The sequence below is a fragment of the Haliotis asinina genome, chromosome 16, assembly GCF_037392515.1.
Source record: "Haliotis asinina isolate JCU_RB_2024 chromosome 16, JCU_Hal_asi_v2, whole genome shotgun sequence".
NCBI classification, from domain to species: Eukaryota; Metazoa; Mollusca; class Gastropoda; order Lepetellida; family Haliotidae; genus Haliotis; species Haliotis asinina.
The window spans coordinates 20,328,190-20,349,824 of NC_090295.1; the positions used below are offsets into that span (position 1 = coordinate 20,328,190).

The 21,635-nt window shown below is 38.0% G+C and overlaps 1 protein-coding gene across 2 annotated transcripts; it reads left to right on the plus strand.

Annotated features, from left to right (window-relative positions):
• Positions 1-808: 808 nt before the first annotated feature.
• Positions 809-20,763, plus strand: LOC137267594 (solute carrier family 35 member F6-like). 2 transcript variants are annotated; one of them, XM_067802084.1, is made up of 8 exons: positions 809-1,145; positions 3,769-3,841; positions 5,773-6,082; positions 6,449-6,619; positions 7,498-7,608; positions 8,508-8,663; positions 10,750-11,076; positions 15,852-20,763. In XM_067802084.1, the coding sequence occupies exons 1-8, from the start codon at positions 1,069-1,071 to the stop codon at positions 15,914-15,916; spliced, it is 1,290 nt and encodes a 429-aa protein (XP_067658185.1). In that variant the 5' UTR covers positions 809-1,068; the 3' UTR covers positions 15,917-20,763. The 2 variants fall into 2 exon arrangements, with proteins under 2 accessions (XP_067658185.1, XP_067658186.1); XM_067802085.1 differs by lacking the exon at positions 15,852-20,763 and adding an exon at positions 14,847-14,936 and having other exon boundaries at positions 1,006-1,145.
• The last annotated feature ends 872 nt before the right edge of the window (positions 20,764-21,635 follow it).

Below are 21,635 nucleotides of genomic sequence, written 5' to 3' on the forward strand. Positions count from 1 at the left end.
ATAGTGCCCATGTGGGGAATCGAACCCGGGTCTTTGGCGTGATCAGTGACCGCTTTAGCCACTAGGCTACCTCACCGCCCCCATGGAGCTGAAGACCTACAGGAAATAAAATCAGGGCATATCGGAGAATCGGATACATATCAGTCACGTGAAGAGCCGTGTTAGAATAGATGTTTAGTGGCCATCGCTTGAAGTAATGGGCGAGTAACAGGATCGGGTGCTCGGACAGGTTCAGTGACTTGGTTGACACATGTCGCATCCTATTTGCGTAGATCGATTCTCGTGTTTGTCATTTGATTGCTGGTCCAGACTCAATAATTTACAGAATAGCCATATACAGTTAGAATGCTGGCGAGTGTGGTGTTAAATAAACCAACAAACAAATCACAGCTTTTAGAGGTACACCTTATGTGGAGGTATCGGCATCGAGTGGTCAGACTTCCTCACTTAGTTGACACATGCCGTATCCCTGTTGCGTAGATGCTCATGCCGTTGATCACTGGAGTGTCTGGTCCACATTCGAGTATTAAACCATTTCTATATAGCTGGAATGATGCTGAAGGCGGCGTATAACTAAACTCACCCATGCACTAATTCTACGACACCTCCCTAATATTATTCTAAAATGTTGTGAAGTTAAGCAGGGTACATCTCTGGAACCCCATCCTAACCTGTGGAACGTTCTGCCAATACCAGGGTCTCACACAGGATCAACTCACCATAAACAACCGAGTTTCCATCCTCGGCCAAGTTGAACAACCAACGGTTTCATGTGAATTGGCCCCGGCAGTGAGAGAGTCGTTCAGGGGTTACGTCCCTTGGTTATGAGGGAAACCCCAGAATATTGAATTTTAACTTTAGTGACAATACTCGATGTGAAACCCGTGATCATTTTGATAACTTATCACCATGTGAACAGTCCTTCCTTGAGCACCCAGTCTTGGCATTGACAAGGAAGAGACATGACTGTCGGGTAGGGAAACCGACCCGAGACGAAAATAGTCAAAATCCTTACCAGGAAGTTGTACTGTTTTAACGCGGAACTAAAAGGGCCAAGAGTGAGCAGACATGTCGATTTGCTCAGAAAACAACATCTTCGGCTTTTTCTTCGTCCTCAACGGAGCCATTAATTCTTTATCACAGGGGTAAGATTGAGATTTATATGTTGTGTTCAGTATCTTGAATGTATTCCGCTGGCAAGTTAATTGTGTGTAAAGCATGACGTGTTAAGAAAGAACAACACTGCACTGTGCTAAATCATTTGTTTGAACAATGTCAACATGTCTGACATTCACGATCTGTCGAGAAAGGTTTAAAAAATATGTTTTAAGAACGCTAAAGACCTATCATAATTCTTGACAATAAACCACTTCAACTCGATTCTTGTGAAATACGTACAGTTTAATAAATTATCGGTTTAACAAAGAGACAGTTCTAACAGGAAGCAAAACCACAATATTGAAAGTAATGCTGGACTTTTGGACTTTCAGGAGTTTGTGATAGGCACTGAGCAAATGTGTGATCTATGTGTCAGCCTGCTGTGTGGTAACTGTCTGGGATAGCCATGTCATATTTCCACAGTTATGAGGGCGGTAGACTGTAGACTAGTCAGTGGTTAATGATTTGCTTCTCATGCTCAGTTTGATTGTCTTAATGGGTGTGAAGCCGATTTCTGGTGTCCCCTGCCATGATCTTGCTGGAATATTGCTATAGCTGGCATAGAACCATACTCACTCACTCACTCCACATTGAAAAGCATGGGTGATAAAAAGAATTATGTCTCAGATACAGGTGAAGTGGAGTATAGTTCACCAACTATCATCTTCATTTGTGGCCCAGCTTGCTGGTTCTTATTTCAAGGATGAGTGAGTGAGTTAGTTTGAAAGCAACTTCCAGTAATATACCAGCAACATTGTTTGGAGTTTGGAGTCACCAGAAATTGGCTCCACAGATTGTATATTGTGGAACTAAACCTGGGCCTTCAGTGTGACTAGCAAATGCTTTATTCACAGGACTACCTCATCAACCCGTATTTCAAGAACTTACAGAGCTTTGCTGGTGGTTCTGAATATTTTGCCATTTCTTAAGAGAGAGTGAGTTGGTTGGACACAGATGTTAGCAGTAATATGGCAATATCACATCACAAGCAATATGAACTGCACACAATGGGAGTTGAACCTGGGTTTCAGTGTGACTATAACACTAGATTACCCTACCACCCCTCAATTCGCGAACATACTAGAGCAAATAAATTAATATAGCTTTACAGAAAGGCAGGTTTTTCTTTCGAGGAGTTACAGTAAGTGTATCTTGACTGGACAGCTACAGTTTAATTTCTTCCCATATTTGAGTACCACAGAGTTTATGTATTATGGACTTCACAGATGTGAAATGAATGAGATTGACTCTGAATGTCGGCCATATCAGATAAACACAATCAAGTTTTACAAACGCTGCATAACCTGCACCATAGCGTAATACTGATATACATACTCGCTTCCATTATTTAACTGATGAAAGAGTCAGTACTCACTTTCGCTCATGTGATGCCAAATCGTTAACTTGTTTGATAAAAATGGTATGAAATGGAAGGTCTTTTAGTACCGTTATCTCACCAAATATTACAGAAGTAAAAGCATCACTTACACTTGCTGCTCCGTGCTGCTGTTACTGCAGGTTTTTTAAACAGCTCATTCGACAGTGAGTGCAATACATTAATTTAGAAAACCTTAGTTCAATGCAAGTAACTGACAAAACTGAACATGGTAAATGATCTGCATAAAACATTTCATGCACATATTTGCACTCTAATTTTCATAAAAAGAGAGTTACAGTCTGAGTAAAGAATATTACCCTTGTTTATATGATCTGCAGTCAAGAGGGTGGCTGGTTAGCCTAGTGGTTAAACCATTTGCTTGTCACACCAAAGATCTGGGTTTGATTCCCCACATGAGTACTATGTGAGAAGCCCATTTCTGATGTCTCCGCCATGATAGTGATGGAATATTGCTAAAAGTGATGTGAAATTCAAGAATGTTTATTTTTTCAGAGACTGATGACATAGCTAAATGAGATATAGGTCCAAAAGTAAATATTTGCTTTCAAATAAAATGGCCCCATTATTGAAAAATGATGATGGCTGATATTTGTGACATGAGGATATACCTCCCTCAGTGGAGATGTACAATGATATCACCCCAAAATACACTAAAGTGAACTCCAACTTGGAACAGCATAGATGAAAGTACCGACAAAATACAGTCAGATATTGTATATCCGAACTTCAGATATCCAAATACCTCAGTTTCCAAACATTCTTCACAAAAGACAAAATTTCCTAGTTACAATTTACCTTGTATATGATATCCAAATGTTCTGTTTCCTTATCCGAACAGCCAATTTTGGTAACGAAACAGCAAAATATCTACAAATTTGCCTTGTATATGCAAATCCAGCCCTACCAATACAGGAAAAAAATTTGGTCCAGTATTGTTACAATCTTAGACAGTATTGTTTCCTACATCAGACCATGCAGTGGGAAAATTAAATTGATAATCCTCCAAAATTAGAAATAAGTTATGGAAAGTTATGACATGGAAGAATAATGATATTGTATCAATGAGGATGTCCACACCTTCACAGAACATCCGTGTCATCAGCTGTTGTGTCCCTGTAGCCACCACACAGGTCAAGTGTTTCTATTTCTGAATGTTTCCTGTATTCTCTAGCATGTGTCGTTAATGATGTATGTTGATATTATTCCTACAGATGGGCTGAGCATACCAACACCACAGCATTCACCCAACAGAAGCAGCATGCATTTGCTCATCCGTTCTTCCTGGTGAGTTGGCAATGGCCTGCGTTATTCCCATCCAGAAAACATAGGTGCCACTGTGAAGTGTATTGTGGGCTTATGGATATGGTGCAATAAACACTTTGTGGATCAGATTCCTGGGACTCATTTCAGTGATCTTCTCACTGCTAGTGTCTGTTTCCAATGTCAGTAACAATTATATCATTAGATTATTTTGTGGAACAATGTATGTCTCAGAGACCCAAAAACCCGTGAAGGTCGGGTAGAATAGGCCTTCACCAACCCATGCTTGTCATAAAAGGAGGTTATGCTTGTCGTAAGAGGCGACTAAAGGGATTGGGTGGTCAGACTCGCTGACATGGTTGTCACATGTCATTGGTTCCCAATTGCGCAGATCGATGCTCATGCTGTTGATCACTGGACTGTCTGGTCTTGACTTGACTTTTACAGACTGCCACCATACAGCTGGAATATTGCTGAGTATGGCGTAAAACTAAACTCACTCACTCACTCACCAAAGACCCAAGAGAATAAACTGAAAAGGAGACCTTCTCATGTCTAGATTATCTCAACCAGAAATTAAGGATTTTTTTAGCTGCACTTTGATTGGTTTTGTCAATAAACTTTAAGTAAGATAACTTTTTTTCGGGCATTATTTCTACTAAGCGATCTTCGTAAGATAAGATAAGATAAGATAAGATAAGATAAGATAAGATGAGAAAGTATGTCATGATCATCATGATCATCATAGCACTAAGATTAGTGTGTGAACACCCAAACTTATTGTGAACAGTTTAACACTGAAATTACCACATATTCTACACGCATGGCTATTAAGCAGGTGGAGAGGTAAAACGACAGCACTATTTATTTAGGAAGTAAAGAGTGCCAGTGATTGTTGGCTGCTAGATGTGGGAGTCATCTCAACTCTTGCTGATTGTCTAAGTATCAGGAAGTTTCAGTTTGTGTTACTTAGGTCAGACCAATTCTATTTCTTGTTTTATGGATTTTCGTTTTCTGAGAACCTAAACGCAGGCGGGAAAAAATAAAAATAAATTTCCAATCAAAGTAATATTCCTTCTAAATACTGAAAGCAGTTTACTTTTGACAATTTATGAAGTGAATATGGGTCAAAAACAACCTAAAAAGTATTTTCTTGTGAGTTTACATTTTTAGCCAAGAAAAGCATTAAAAAATTATTTTTTGAGTTGGGGAAAATTTTTTTTTTTCTTATTCATGAAAAAATACAGCAGGCAGATCCATAAAACAAGAAATAAAATTGGTCTGGCCTTATTCTGACTAATTAAGAGAACTGATTGACTTGCCTTGAATATCATGTCTCATGATCTTGTTATGTCCTCATCACTGTTGAAAACCAAATCCATTATCAGTTATCGGAAGACTTGTGGTGAACGATTATCAGTTATGATTAAATATATACATTTTTTGTATAGTCACCAATTTTAAAGATTTTTCCATTGTTTTTTTATCTAATTAATGTTGTTTAGTGTTGTTTTATAGCTAACACTGTCATATAATTGTCATGGAATTGTAATTAAACAGTGGTTAAAATGTTACAAAGTGCATGTCTTTACCCTGTTGAGTGCATGTTTGTTTGCGAATATTCATCAAATTTAATGGTTCGTTTAATTCTATACTAAAACAACAAAATTATGCTAAATCAAAATGTATTTTTTACAATCTCCAATTATTTTTAATTCTAATGTTGATTTACTTTCGTTGTTGGTGCAGATGAAGCTGTTGGAGATGTGATAACTCTTTTTAGTGTTACCCATCTGTTGATGTACTGATCCCTGAACATATTTCCTTGTTGTTAAAATCTGTACTCAATGGTGTCAACAAAGTTATAAAACATCTGAAAGCTGTCTTCAGACTCAGGTCCACCATCAAACTGACACACTCACTCACTCATTCATCTGTTTATTCTTATCATGCAGCAGTGTGGTAAGTTCTTTGGGGAACTGTTCTGCCTTCTCCTCTACGGCATTGTCTTCGGTCGTTGTGGGAGTTCCAACACTCCCCTGACCTTACCCCAAGACAATGCTCAGAACAGACCTGCCCCAGCGGCTCGTCCAACAACGGCACCGACTCGAACCCCAGCCAACTTTATTCAGCTGCAAGAACAGGAACCATCAACATGGAACAAGTTCATCTTCGTTCCCTGTGCGCTGTGCGACCTGGCCAAGACTGGGATGTTGTATGTCGGTCTGAAACTCACCTACAACAGCAGCTACATCATGTTGCGAGGTAAGTCAAAGGGAGGTAATCACCTGGGTATTACAGGATTGCCTCCCTTGATTGTGCAGACGTCCTGTAACACTGAAACAGTATAGTATAAGACTTCCATTTGTTGTTTTTTTATGTATGAGTTCATAAGCTGTGCAACTGGCAGTGACGTATTTAGTCTGTTCTGATAACAAGGTGAGGTATTTTCATTCCAAACGGAATTATATCTGTAAGCAATGAAAGCTGTCAACATTACATTTGCAAAAATGCTAATTTCAAACTTGTTTGTATAATGCCACATTCAACAACATTTCTGATACTGAGGTTGCCCCCAAATATACCAGCATGGACCATTCACCCATCTCACATGATCTTGCATCCTTGCAGGATCTGTGCTGTTCTTCACCTCGCTGCTGTCAGTGGCGTTCCTGGCCAGGAATCTTCAGACTCAGATGTGGGTGGGGATAGGTGTGTCCATCCTGGGCATGGCAGTGATCGGGATTCGGGATTATATATTTCCACCAACTGCCAAATATGATGCGTATGGAATAGCTGCAGGTGAGACAGTTATACACAGAAGTAAAGATAGATTATAACATCTAAGGATTCCTGGGATATGTAGACAAATCCAAACTAACATGTCCTGGTGGGAATATTAGGAAAAATCATTATTTTCTTCAGCATTTAGAATTGTGTGGTTACTGTCTTAAATTCAGGGTGATTTAACATTAAATTGTTGCATTTCAATTCGTGGAAAAATCCAGAACTATGTCTTAACACTTTCTTCTCTGTCTTCCTGTTAATATCTCAGGAATAAAAGTATCTAAATATTTACTTGACTTGTGATTTTAACCGATGAATTCCAATATAGGAATTTTGGCATTTGCTGCCTACTAAAATCGGGTTCTTAGAGAGCGGTCCTATTGTGGACCTGAAATTTGGAGACATAACAATTTCCCTACTTTTTCAAACATGATTCAGTTATATACTGTTTGTTCGTAAGGTAAACAACTATTTGATGGTGTGTAGATTCATTGCATGACTTAGTGTGGTTCATCAGATAGGCGTGAAATGATTAGTTGGATTTTTGTAGTAATACTTAGTTTCTATTGAACTCATAAATATGCACCTTTCAAACAAGAAAAAGGATGATGATGATGATGATGATGATGATGATGATGACGATGATGATGACGACGACGACAATGATGATGATGACGATGACAGTGATGATGATGATGATGATGATGATGACGACGATGATGATGACAACGACAACAATGATGATGATGATGACGATGACAACGACAATGATGATGATGACGATGACAGTGATGATGATGATGATGATGACAATGATGATGATGACGATGACAGTGATGATGATGATGATGATGATGATGATGATGATGATGATGATGATGATGATGATCCAGGTGACCTGCTGATTGTGATGGCCCAGATCATGACTGCAACCAAAGTTGTCTTGGAGCAAAAGTTTGTCACCAAGCACAACATCCATCCCCTACTGGCTGTGGGACTAGAGGGTGAGTTCTGTTACCCAAACAGTCGTCGTGTGTATTCTTATTTAATATGGGGCATTGAGGGTTGCCTAATGGTAACAGAGAGTTTGATGCCAGAAACCGGAGACTGAAGGAGCACCTCCTGAACGGCAAAAAACTACCTCTTCAGTACCTTGATTCAGCTGGACATCTCATCAAACTTGCTAAGTGACTGTCAGTTGTGTGTAATTGTGTAAGTAAAACCACTGAAAGAATGTAAAGTCACTTTGAAACATCAATTTCTAGGATATATCCATGTCTCCATGTGAAGACTGAGAATTCTCAGCATGAATATAGATGTTTTACCAACCAACACTTGTTATTTTTTAAAACCTCTGTAGGCAGATGCCACAGAACAGGTCAGTTCATTTACCAACTAGCTGGTCAAGTTCATTTTAGCATGGGTAGAACAGGTCAAACCATTAACTTCACTTCCTGATCACTGGACTCTCATGTTGTTTTAACCTGAAGCCAGTTTGGAACTGTAGGCAGTATGGGAATATATCAGTTCCAGTAAATATATCGGTTCCAGTGGTCCCTCGTCATGTCAAATACCAGGGCTCCATTTCCCATATAGGTGTCCCTTCTCAGTGATACTGCTGGAATATTGCTAAAAGTGATGCAAAACTCATTTATGTGTTTAATATACAGTCATAATACAGCTTATTATTGTTGATCACTAGTTGAGAGGTCACTGACCTATATCATGCAGTGCAAATGTACAGCTTGACAAGTATTAGATCAAAAGGACTCTCCACAAAATAATTTCATCCATGTGTGCATAACTAGATAAATGACTTGCAAGTAATGTGATTATCTGAAGACCTTGAATCCCATATAAGTCTTTTTTCAACCAGTCAGACATTACATACTTTTATTTCCAGGACTGTTTGGGTTCATCATCACAGTCATTTTGCTGATCCCATTCTACTTCATCAAGGCTGGAGCCTTCAGTGTTCTTCCAGAAAACCGACTGGAAGATCCCAAAGATGCATTCATGCAGATCAAGAGCACCTGGCAAATTGCACTGGCCTTCATTGGTAGGTACACTGATATTACATTTCATCAAATATGGTTGCCCGTTGAAACAAAAATAGAGATATACGTCATTTGTGGATCCATAGCAAATATATTTAATCTTAAAATATTATGTAGTTTTGGAAATATTTCTTACTTAATTGTATAAAACTAATTGTTGTTTTCTTTAAAAAAATATCTACAGAAGTAAAAGCGCAGATGAAAATGAATGAGTGTAAGTTTAATGGATTATATAAGGCACACGCATTCTGTTGAAGTAACAAAAAAAATAATTACCAATTATTAGATATTAGATGCTGTTATGTATTCATCTAAGGCCAGACTAATTTAATTAACTTGTTCAGCTTTTTCCAGCACCTTTTTTACCAGGGACCACCCCCAAAAAAAATCTGTAACAGGTCGTAATTATTCCTACTTTTGTATTTCCTTTAAATTTACTGTTGTGTGAAGACTATGTTTGTTGTCGCCCACAGCAGACTAAATAATCCATTCTCCCCACCCAAAAAGATCTGTCATTTGTTTTTATGGTGAACTCACACATACATGTTGGATAACCTGTACCCACCTGAACCTGTGCAATTTTTTTAAATACACCCAAAATTGTATTCATACACCACTAAAGACTACAAGACCTTAAACATTATTCACCTCTGTCGCTGTCTGTAGCAGTAGACCAGAAATATATTTCACATAGCAGATGATCTGGCAGCCTTGCTGGATATTTAAAATAATTTGTCCAATTCTAAAGAAATCTGTTTAATAGTAGCTCCTCAAAACTCAGCTATCCTTGTGAGACATTTATGAAACAGGTTGCAATTGAAATATTGTTTTGTGTTTAAGAACTCATAAGTAAGTTCAACCACCAACTTGGTAAACTTTTTGTTACACTCTCTGACTTGAAGAACTCAATATACACAATGAGCTTAGTTAAGCACTCCATGACATATCTCACAATTGAATGAGCCCCGATCTTAACCCTTTGGAGCATATCTAGGACATGATTGGTCAGTGTGTGCAACAAAGGGATTCTCCTATACAGAACCTGGCCCAGATGGAAGATGCCTTACATGAGGAATGACACAGGATGCCCCTTCAAAGGATCAGGAGGCAGGGTATGAGGAGGAGAGTGCTGCCTGTCATACAGTGTAACCTCCATATTGACCTTGAAGCATGCAAGACATGCAAAATGATAGTTTGAATATTCACATTCACCAATAAATTCAACATTAGACATTCAAGGGCAATATTTGTACAGACATGGTTTTGTATGAAAATCTGTGTTTTTCAAATAAGCAGTTATCATAAAATCAACATGGAATCCAACCATTTTTTCATTTTTTATAAGTCAAAGGATTGTGTAGTCCATTGTGGGTACCATGAGATGTTGTATGTGCATGTTAAAAACCTATCATTGAAAAATACAGGGGTGTTTAATTAAGTTCTTTGTGTATAGTTTGATACTAACACCACAAAATCCAAACAGTGGCCATGTCCAAGTAAAGTCAGTATAATCTGTCACTTGGTGTATTAATTTGGGAACAGGGCCCTTATTCTCTAAACATTCGTTGCCCTATGAATTCTTAACTTTGATCGTAGCCAATGTGTTAAGAATGGGCTTAAGATGTTTGTTTGAATTGAATGTTTGAAATGATTCATGAATGAGTGCTATTAAAGTGTATTAAAAATATGTCCATTCTAATGCTTCTGCTGTGTATGCTGCATGGAATCACAATTCATTTCTGACCATTACCATTTAATGCCAACTCATTAAAGGTAACAAGTATTACTAAAATATGTATTGGTCCTACAGATTTTTGCATGGATTATTTAGATTGTCCAAATTTTGTGCAGGTAATTCAAATAGAGTTGCACTGAATCATGGAGGGATCGGACAGGAATGGTTAACCATTTTGGGTTGGTCTAAATCTCTGAGGATACGAATTACGTTACGTCCAATTCTATTCCAAAAATTCAACGGTTAAATCGTGAATGATGTCCAATATAAAAATAATTGTATTGATACGAGTTACGCAAAATTTCAGAACAAGGCAATCTTTTGTTTTCAAGTCTTTCATTCTTTGATTTCAGGATGTGTAGTGAGCGTTGCCTTCTACTTCTACTTTGGTATCGACTTTGCCAAGAAACATGGTGCCATAGCCAGGATGGTGTTGGATGGCTTTGCATCACTGATATCGTGGGCAGTGTTCCTGGGACTTGGCTGGCAGAAGTGGCACCCGTTGCAAATACTGGGGTTCATTTTGGTGGTGGTCGGAATCTTACTGTACAGTGACTACGTCTTCATGCCAGCATTCAACATGGTGCGGAGGAGATATTTCCCCATGTATATCCGTGACAACAATCTCCCAATCCCTCGTCCTGAAGACATGCGACCCTTGCTCCTGGATGACTCTCCAGGTAAGAGATGAGTATGACACAGGTGTAGCTGTTCCAGATTGTAGCTTGGATGTGCAGGTCTCTCTGGGTGTAGCTTCGTTCTGTACCTCTGCCTGGTTGTAGGTTGGTTGTGTAGCTCTACCTCATTGTAGCTTGGTTGTATAGCTCTACCTGATTACAGCTTGGTTGTATAGCTGTACCTGATTGTAGCTTTGGTTGTGTAGTTCTAGCTAATTGTAGCTTCAGTATGTAGTTTTACCTGATTGTAGCTTGCCTGTGTAGCTCTTTCTGAATGTAGCTTAGGTCTGTAGATTTACCTGAATGTAGCTTGGATCCTTAGATTTACCTGAATGTAGCTTGGGTCTGTAAATTTACCTGAATGTAGCTTGGATCTGTAGATTTACCTGAATGTAGCTTAGGTGTGTACATTTACCAGGTGAGAGACACAGACCAGGATGACACAGGTGTAGCTGTTCTGGATTGTAGCTTGGATGTGTAGGTCTGTCTGGTTGTAGCTTGTGTAGCTTGGTTGTGTAGCTTTGCCTGATTGTAGCTTGGTTATGTAGAGTTGCCTGGTTGTAGATTAGTTGTGTAGATTTACTGTATTGTAGATTTGTTGTTGCAGCTTTATCTAATTGTAAATTGGTTGTATAGATTTATCTGATTGTGAATTGGTTGTGTCAACAGCCTTTTGTGACTGAAGCTTTGTTGTGTAGCTCTACCTGAATGTAGATTGGTTGTGTAGTTTTACCTGATTGTAGCTTGGCTAAATGGCTCTTCCTGAATGTAGCTTAGGTCTTTAGATTTACCAGAATGTAACTTGAGCCTGTAGATTTACCTGATTGTAGCTTGGGTCTGTAGATTTACCTGATTGTAGCTTGGAGGCATAGGTCTTCCTGAATGTAGCTTGGGCCTGTAGATTTACCTGAATGTAACTTGGGTCAGTAGATTTACCTGATCGTAGTTTGGGTCTGTAGATTTAACTGGGTGTGGGCTGGTTGTGTAGTTTTACCTGTATTATCATTACGTAAATGTAAGTTGTAGGTTTGCCTGATTCTGAGGACCATGGGAAGGTCGCTGAAGAACATGACAATGTTGCATCACATACTGAAACTTTTTCAGTACATGTGTTGGTTAGTCTATGTTCAGTTTTTGTGGGGTATTTTTTCAAATTTTTACATTTATTTATCCACTGCTCTTTAATCTACATCTGCTTTCACTATAGTCAGGTCCAGACTCAATTATTTACAGACTGTTGCCATATAGCTTGAATACTGCTCAGTGCATCAGTAAACAACAACCAACCAACCATCCTGAAAGTTGACAAATTGTCGGATGAATGAGGATGTCGGATTATGGACTTAGATTAAATAACCTATATTCAATTTGTTACCAACAAACACGTCGGATAAGGATGATAATTGGATAAATGTTGGTCGGTTTAACAAGATTTGACTGTATATTATCTGAAAGTGTTGCCGACCAATTTGTTTTAATCACGTTAAGAACAAACATATTTTTATTACCTGTCAATGACACATGAATTTTCTTGAATTCATGATCAGTATTTTATATGTCAGATAACATCAAAGTATATTTTTTTGTATTAAAAAATAATAAGCATCATTTTCATTTATGACTATGTCAGACTCTCATTTTTCATTGCTGACAATCACAAGCATCATTGTGAAGAGCTACCATTTTTCTGTGCCATGTCTTTGGCGTGTCATTTTTCAGACCTGACAATTTCAAGATCTCATGTTCCATATCTGACAATGACGTCAAGGGTCTTTGTCTGGATTGATGAAGTCTAACGTGGTAAAATATAATCGGCATATTAATAAAGAAGGAATACTACGGATGCACTTGCAGTATAGATGTGACTTACTTGTACTTGCACTCATTACAGATGCATTTGTAGCAGGGTGTGGAGTCATCCTACAGATGACATCCTTACCTGACGGGGTTAACCTCTTTGGCCATGTGGACATGGCGTCCGACTTTGGATCGGAATGTCCGTTGTTCGAATCTCAGCAAGGGACTTGGAAATTTTGTGGCTGCTACTTTGGAGCCCAATGTGGGGCTGAGCACATTCAAATCAAGTTTGAGTAAAATAAGCGTCAATACCCAACTGTGCAGCCCAGGACCTGCCTTCTGTTGATGGGGGAGTATGTGGCAGGGTGTGGAGGCATCCCGCAGATGACATCCTTAACTTCTTGGATCATGTGGACAAGGTATCTGACTTCGGATCAGAGGGTCTGTCGTTGAAAACCCAGGAAAAGCACTCGGAAATTTTGTGACCGCTACACATTGATCATCAAGGACTTGTGTGTCGAGGGGCTCCTTTCACAAAGCATTGTTGCCATTACTGAGGTTAACCTTACCCCACATCCTTTAACACTGCACTAAGGTTACCTTTGTGACTTATGATCACCTTACTGCTTTGTGAAAGGAGACTCAGGTGTCACTGATTTACGATGATGCCTTAATAATATTTACAACCATGTACTTTGACTTTGATGGCATGTTACGTCTTATACTATACTGGACAAAAATAGTTAGGGATATATGTAAATTTAGAAATTCTGAATAATGATCTATTTGTTCTTTGACATACTAACAAAATATCAATCAGTTGTGAAAGGAGACCCAGGTTAACTTTGGTGCCATGAATAGACGTGCAGTGGCATCCTTTAGGAGAGATGACTATTACCAAGAATTTTCATAATTTGATTTATTGCGATGCGAAAGCATGTATTGCAATATGTGTTGCAACATACAGTGAGAAGTTTTTCTAAGACAAAAATACTCATAATCAAGTTTATGCTTGCTTCATGAAGCAAAAGCATAACAAAATCACTGTGCTTGATAAAATTTAATAAAACCATTTAATTATGACAAAATAAAAATGTAAATAATATTTGCCACAAATGAAAGAAGGAAATGAACAATTAATACGATATAAATATCCGAAGATTTCCAAGTGTTATGAAGTCTTACAAATTCATGTCAAAAGACGGGTTTTTGATTTCTGCCTAAACGAAACTGATTTACCATGATTTAGTTGGAATACTGTTGTGGGCACAATTGAGCTGACTGAATTACCCCCTCACTCACTTTGTTGGTTGGTTGTTGTTTAACGCCGCACTCAGAAGTACTATAGGTACATGGCAGCAGTTTAAATAATCAAATCAACAATCCAATGATCAACAGCATGAGCATTGATCTACTCAAATGGAATATGTTGACATGTGTCAACCAAATCATTGAGCCTGACCACTTGATCCCATTAGTCACCTCTTATGACAAGCAAGGGTTGCTGAACACCAATTCTAACGAGGGACTACATGGGTCTCTCACTCCCTATTTGTCACTGGGACAATATCATCCTAACTCTTGAATTGTCACTTTGCTTCATTAAATCTGACCGATAGTCAGAGTAACATCTACTAAAAGTGCCCTTGCATACACTGTCTGGCTTTTAATCCAGTGTTCCTGATGACAAGCTCTTAAACTGCCACTTCACTTTCATAAGGGTTACCTCCCTTTCATCTGACCTTTTGTCCAAGTAACCTCCCCTAAACGTGCCCTTGCACTGCCTGGCTTATGATCCAGCATTCCTGATGACAAGATCTTAAACTGACACTGCACGTTTATCAGGTTTACCTCCCTTTCGTCTGAATCAGAGTTTTCTCCCCTGAACGTGCTCTTGCATGTACTCAGTGCTTCACTTATGTCTGGGTTTGAATCAAGTATTCCACATGATAAAGGCCATATACTGCTTCTTGCAGGTTTGACTGGAGGCATAGCACCAGGAGGTCCATGTGTTTACCATGCACAGTTGTAACCTACCAATCCTCCTGGTCATCATCATCATCATTTATCAGTAACTACATATCATTCCTTTTTTTTTCATGCAAAATATTGGCATTACAATGGAAGCTGTCAAAACTGGCATCTGTCCAATCCGGCAAGTTGTCAACACCAGTATAAAATGCCAGTCCCGTCTGTGGCATATACATATATCATCAACTCAACAATCCAGCATGTTGTCTAAAGTGGATTATTTCTTCAGTACCGATGAATGTGGGTTTAGACAGCTTCCACTGTATTTAATATTCAAGGTTTAACATTTTGCCATCTAACCCACTCAGCCACCGTGATTGCCATAATAGTGAAAGTCAGACATCTGATAGTCTAGAACACATATATTTGTGTACATAGATGCCATAGTGGCTGAGTGGCTGAGATAGCTAAATTTGCTAGCAGTTAGATGCTGGATCCTGAGGTTATGTGTTCAAATCCTGCATGGGACTCAACCTGATAAATTTACAAGACTCCATACTTTACTGAGCATGTGTAATCCCAAATATAACATGTAGAATTTTGTTTTCCTTACAACATAACATTACACTGCATTGTTATGGCAGGTGCATTATGATATTGTTTGCAGGTACATAACATTACATTGCATTGTTACTGCAGGTGCATAGTGATATTGTTTGCAGGTACATAGCATTAAATAGCATTGTTATGGCAGGTGTATAGTGTTATTGTTTGCAGGTACATAACATTGTTATTGCAGGTGTGTAGTGTTATTGTTTGCAGGTACATAACATTGTTATTGCAGGTGTGTAGTGTTATTGTTTGTGGGTTCATAATGTTGCAGGTACATAAGCATTGCAATTGCCAGAGTTTACTGTTATTTTTGCAGGTGTGTGGTGTTGGTATTGCAAATGTTTTGTGTCATTTATGCAGGTGTTTTGTTTTACATGTGTCTTCTGTTGTTATTGCAGGTATTCAGGAGGGGCGGGAAGGGCCCGGAGGACCACCACGAGGCAATCAGAATGTGCCTTGTTAGTGACTTTCAACATAAGTCCTCAAGTTGTTGAATACATGTCATAAGGAAGCTTGCCATGTTGTTGCACAAGTCTTTTTGTTTGTGAGTTGTTTATAAGACTGTTAGACACCTGTACAGATGTCTACGACACCTGTCAAATCATTGGTTACTTTGAACTGTCAAATTGTTGGACAGTTGTCTAATTTGGGGGAACATGTCAAATGTGCTTGATAGTGACCTAATTGATCTAACTGCCAAATTGTTGGATACATACTATATTGTTGGACACCTGTCAAATTGTTGGACAGCTGTGTAATTGTTGGACACCTTACTAATTGTTGAACACCTGTTTAATTGTTTGACACCTGCCTAATTTTTGGACAATTGGTGGGGTAGCCTTGTGGTTTAAGCATTAGCTCATCAACCCAAGGACCCAGGTTCGATTCCCCACATGGGCACAATGTGCGAAGCTTATTTCAGGTATCCCCCGACATGATATTGCTGGAATATTTTAAACCATATTCACTCACTCATCTTGAAAAATTTTGAATGAGAGAATGAAGGTTAATCTAACAAAACCAAAGACATGAAGAGGGGAACATTTTCGCTTCCTAGACATGGAACTCTCAGCATTATGTCATGAATTTACAAAAAACCTGTGTGAGTTTCACAAACACCTTGGGCTCCATTCAAGAGGCGACATTTACTAAGGGTAATCTTAACTCCCATCCTTTAACACTGCACTAAGGGTACCTTTGTGACTTACGATCACCTTACTGCTTTGTGAAAGGAGGCCTAGGTGTCATTGATTTACAATGATGCCTTAATAATATTTACAACCATGTACTTTGCCTTTGATGGCCTGTAATGCCTGTTATGTATTATACTATACTGGACAAAAATTGTTAGGGATGTATGTAAATTTAGAAATTCTGAATAATTATCTACTTGTTCATTGACACTTTAATAAAATATCAATCCTAAATATACTAATATCCCTAACTTATTTTGTCCAGTATTGACTGTGTATACTGATTATATCTGATGATAAAGTTTTTTATATAATGACAGTCATGTCAGAATGATGATGACAATCTTTGTTGGAATGTAAACGATCATTTTGTGATGCAGAATCTCACTTGCAGGCTCGGAAGCTGGCATCAGTGAGCTCCGTCTGCTGCAGTTGGGAACATAATCTCATTGATTTGCAATACAATATCAGCTTCTTGATGTATTAACTTGCTTGTCTGACATAAATTGTTTACCTTGTATTGATACATTTTCAGATATGTATTTCTCTGTATTTGCTGCTTGGAAGAAAGTCACCATGCTCCACACACTATTGCTGACAATGCAATGCCCTCAGTCTATGTTTGGTTTGAATGACTTGTTCATTTTGGTTTATGTGTACACCATATTCTTTAAATGTTTTGAAATATTTTTCTGTGGATTGGTATATTGTATGAAGTTTTGTGATTATTTCTGTGGTTTAAGATCAAATCTACACAGATTTTCATTCACAAATAATGTTTCTTTTTTCATGATGTATTGACCAAACTGAACACTGAACAATATTTTTCTGTGAATTGGTATATTGTATGAAGTTTTGTGATTATTTCTGTGGTTTAAGATCAAATCTACACAGATTTTCAATCACAAATGATATTTCTTCTTCATGATGTATTGACAAAACTGTACACTTATATGATATCAGTTGTGTAAAAACAAAAATAGAATTCTTGCTATCCAACCACGTCTGTGTTAGCTTCATTGACTTGTTCATTTTAGCTTGTATATATGCAATATCTTCATCAAACAATACCTTTAATATTTTTCAGAGAACTGTTGTGTTGGGTAAAAATATATATAAAGTTTATATATAACCTGTTAGTATATCTATGGTTTTAGTTAAAATCTATACAGACATATATTCACACCTGATGTTTTCCTTTGTAGTTAATTGAAAAACTACAGCATATATTATCTTATCTCAAGTCCTTAAGTCACTTAATTTGAGGTTGCTGTTTTCAGAACCATAACATATGATCATGTGTTATATATTAATGTTATAATATGTTTTACATTAATATGTATAAAATACTGCTTCAGATAGTGTCAAACAGTCAAACATTTAGCTTCCAGTGTAAGGTAATAGGTATCACACTGCGGGAAACCGCATGACAGTAGACAGTAGTAGAACCTAAGAAGGTAATAACTCAAAAATTTTCAATATTTTTAGACCACAACTGGTAGATAAAATCAGCTGAACCTATGGTTGTGCCCTTTTGGTATTTACAGATTTTTGGCATTTCTATTTTTGTTTGTTTTTCCATGGAACTTTTGGTGTTAGTCTAATGGCAGGGTGGGCTTCTTTTCTGGATCATTACTCAAAAACCGTTCAATATGTTTCTGCAAAACATGGTAGATATATCAGTCAGAACTTAAAGTGGTGCCTTTTCCTATTTACAGGTTTTTGTGGCTTATTATTTTCTTGGTTTCCATGGAAATGTTTTGGTCATAGTCTCAAAAGTGAGAGGTGTGTTTCGTTTCCGGAAACTCAAAAGCTACAACTCGGCAGATGTGAGAGGCAGACCCTAAAGTGGTGCCTTTTGCTATTTGCAGATATTTGTCATTTTTAATTTTCTGGGTTTCCATGCAAACAAGTTGGACTAAATAGACTCATAAGGGAGGGATGGGCCTCGTTTCCAGAGCAGAACTCAAAAACTTCACAATATCTTTCAGCAAAACTTGGCAGATATTTGTGGCAGACCTTATAGAGGTGTCTTTTGCCATTTACAGAATTTGGTGATTTATCGTTTTCTGGGTTTCGATGGAAATGATTTGAACTTTGTCTCAAGAGGGAGTTATGGGCTTCGTTTCTGGAGCACAACTTGAAAACGTCTTAATATCTTTCTGCAAAAGTTGGCAGACGTGAGGTAGATCCATATGTGGTGGCTTTTGCTGTTTTCAGATTTTTGTCATTTTTATTTTTTCCGGTTTCCATGGAAACGATTTGGACTTATTCTGAAATGTGAGGGATTGGCTTCTTTTCTGGAGGACAACTTGAAAACTTCATAATATCGTTCAGTAAATCTTGGCAGATATATGACACAGATCTTGAAGTGCTGCCATTTGTTATTTATAGATCTTGTCGTCTTTATTTTTCTTGTTTTCCATGGAAGTGATTCGAACTTAATCTTGAAAGGGATGGATGGGCTTTGTTTCTGGAACACATCTTGAAGACATCATAATATCTTTCTGCAAAACTTGGCATATATGTGAGGCAGACCCCAAAGTGCTACCTTTTGCTATTTACAAATTTTGGCTTTTTTATTTTTCCCAGTTTCCATGAAACAATTCAGACTTAGTATCAAAAGTGAGGGCTGGGCTTTGTTTCAGGAGCACAACTCGAAAACTGTTTGCTATCTTTCAACAGATCTTGGCAGATACATGACACAGATCTTGAAGTGGTGCCTTTTGCTGTTTACAGATATATGGCAAACGATTCAAACTTTATCTAAACAAACAGCAAGTAACTGTGAGATGACTTTCCTTTCAGATATGCAGTGTGAGGGGGTTGGGGGAGGATTTGTCATATTCTGATGACTCCTGTTTAAGATTCCGTGTTTCTCTTTATGTAACAGATATGAATAAGACACTGCCACATCGATGCATGTGAAGCATCCTTATTGTGCTTTTACAGTTGTTTTGTAAGAATCATCCCACCACCATGGTCAAATGGACAGAGCTCATACAGCGGAAGATCGATGGCTAGGCAGAGGGGATAATACAATGACTTGTCACATCCAATTCAGTTTATTGTGTCATGCTCTCTCTCATGCAAACACATGCACGCTCACACACACACAGACACACATACACACACAGAGACACACACACAGAGAAAGACATGCTCATGCCCTCATGTGCACACACACACAGACACACACACACAAAGAAAGATATTCTCATGCGCTCACATGCACACACACACACACATGCACATGCACACAGACAAAAACACTCTCACACACACTACACACATACACTCACCTTCTTGTCAACCCAGTTCACATCTGACCTGGAACAATTTCTAGGAATAGAAACATATCGAAGCATTAATTGTACATAGTCATCATGAAAGAAATATGATAAATAAGGTGAAGGGAAACAAATGTTATTTAATTCAGCTGTAAGCTGTCAGTGATAGACAGTACAAACTATCACAAAATGAAGTTGAATAGTCAGTTAATTAGACTGAAGGTCAAATGCATATGCAAGAATTGTGAGTTCAAAGAATTTTTGATGATTACTTGGCATGGTAGTTTTGATGGAATCAAAGGGATTGTGAAATGTTGCTTCCATTTTCAAATCTGTTTTCTTCATTCTCTTTATTGATTATGTGCTTTATAACATTAATGTTCACTGATTTTAATGTACATGGTAGGGAACTATGTATGTATGGGAGAATGCATTTACTGCAGAATTTCAAACATTTTAAAAAAATTCTTTTGTTGGGTAAGATCAGACATTCACATATTCTGAATATTTCATATTTTTGTATATTTTGGAAACTAAAATTGTATTTTTTCTGTTTCGTTGACATTTGGAACTGAATCTTCATATGGACCGTTGAAAGTGTGTGTAGATATGTGTGTGTGTTAAATATGGAAAAAAGTAAAAAGCAAAAGAAATTTTTGTATTAATTTGTATTTTACATCACATGTCTAATTGAATGACTTGCCTTGATGCTAGTGTGATGTCACATTGAAATGACTTCACACGGTGTGCGTTAGTGGTTTTTTATGTGGCCTTAATAGGCTGTGAAAGAGCTGCAATTACAAATGGTAAATAAATCTGCAGAAGTCTTCAAGACTTGATTTATATTTGGGGCAGAATTATTCAAGACTTGACTTGTATCGTAATGTACGTCTGTGCATTAATCTTCATTTTTGTCACAGTCAGATTGGGTTACCTTGAAGATCCGGGTTAGAAGTGATCTTCAGGAACCCATCTTAGTCGTAACAGGTGACTAAACGGGTGGGTGGTCAGGCTCACTGACTTGGCTGACACGTGTCATCGTAAATGTGGGTTGTCTGGTCCAGACAGAATTATTTACAGACTGTTACCATATGGGAATATTGCTGAAAGCGAGATAAAACTAAACTCACTTCCATTCAGCCTGGGTGTAGATCTGAAGTTGAACTAATGCAGTGGTTTATGGAAATCAGACCATAGAAGAAATCAACAAACAAGATAGCGTGGCATCATGTGCGTTTCGAGTCTCGTGGTTCTTCTGATGCCAATGAATGACGAAGCATGCAGATGATGATGATAATTTGGAGATTTTACGTGCGCGTTCGACGTTATGTGTATTTCGAAATTTAACTTTAATTCTCATTGTTGCGAGTTGCGGATAAACACTTATAGATAACAGAAACTTGCCCTGACCCCGATAAAAACCTTTAGTGGTGTTGGCCTATTTTTAAAAGGTACATTGAAGTGTCCTGACCCAATTGCAAGCTTTTCAGTTTTCAGTCCTTCAGTTATACGGTTCAGGGGAAAACTATACAGTTTGCTCTATGCCATATACTAACGCTTAGTCCCCGAACATGTATAATTTTGATAGTAGCAAATAAACCCATTTCAGTTGAAGTCAGCCCCGGTGAGTTTTGAGAGCCTTGGCAAATCTTAATTTCATTTAGGGCATTAAGTAATTCAATTTGTGCTTGGAAAATAA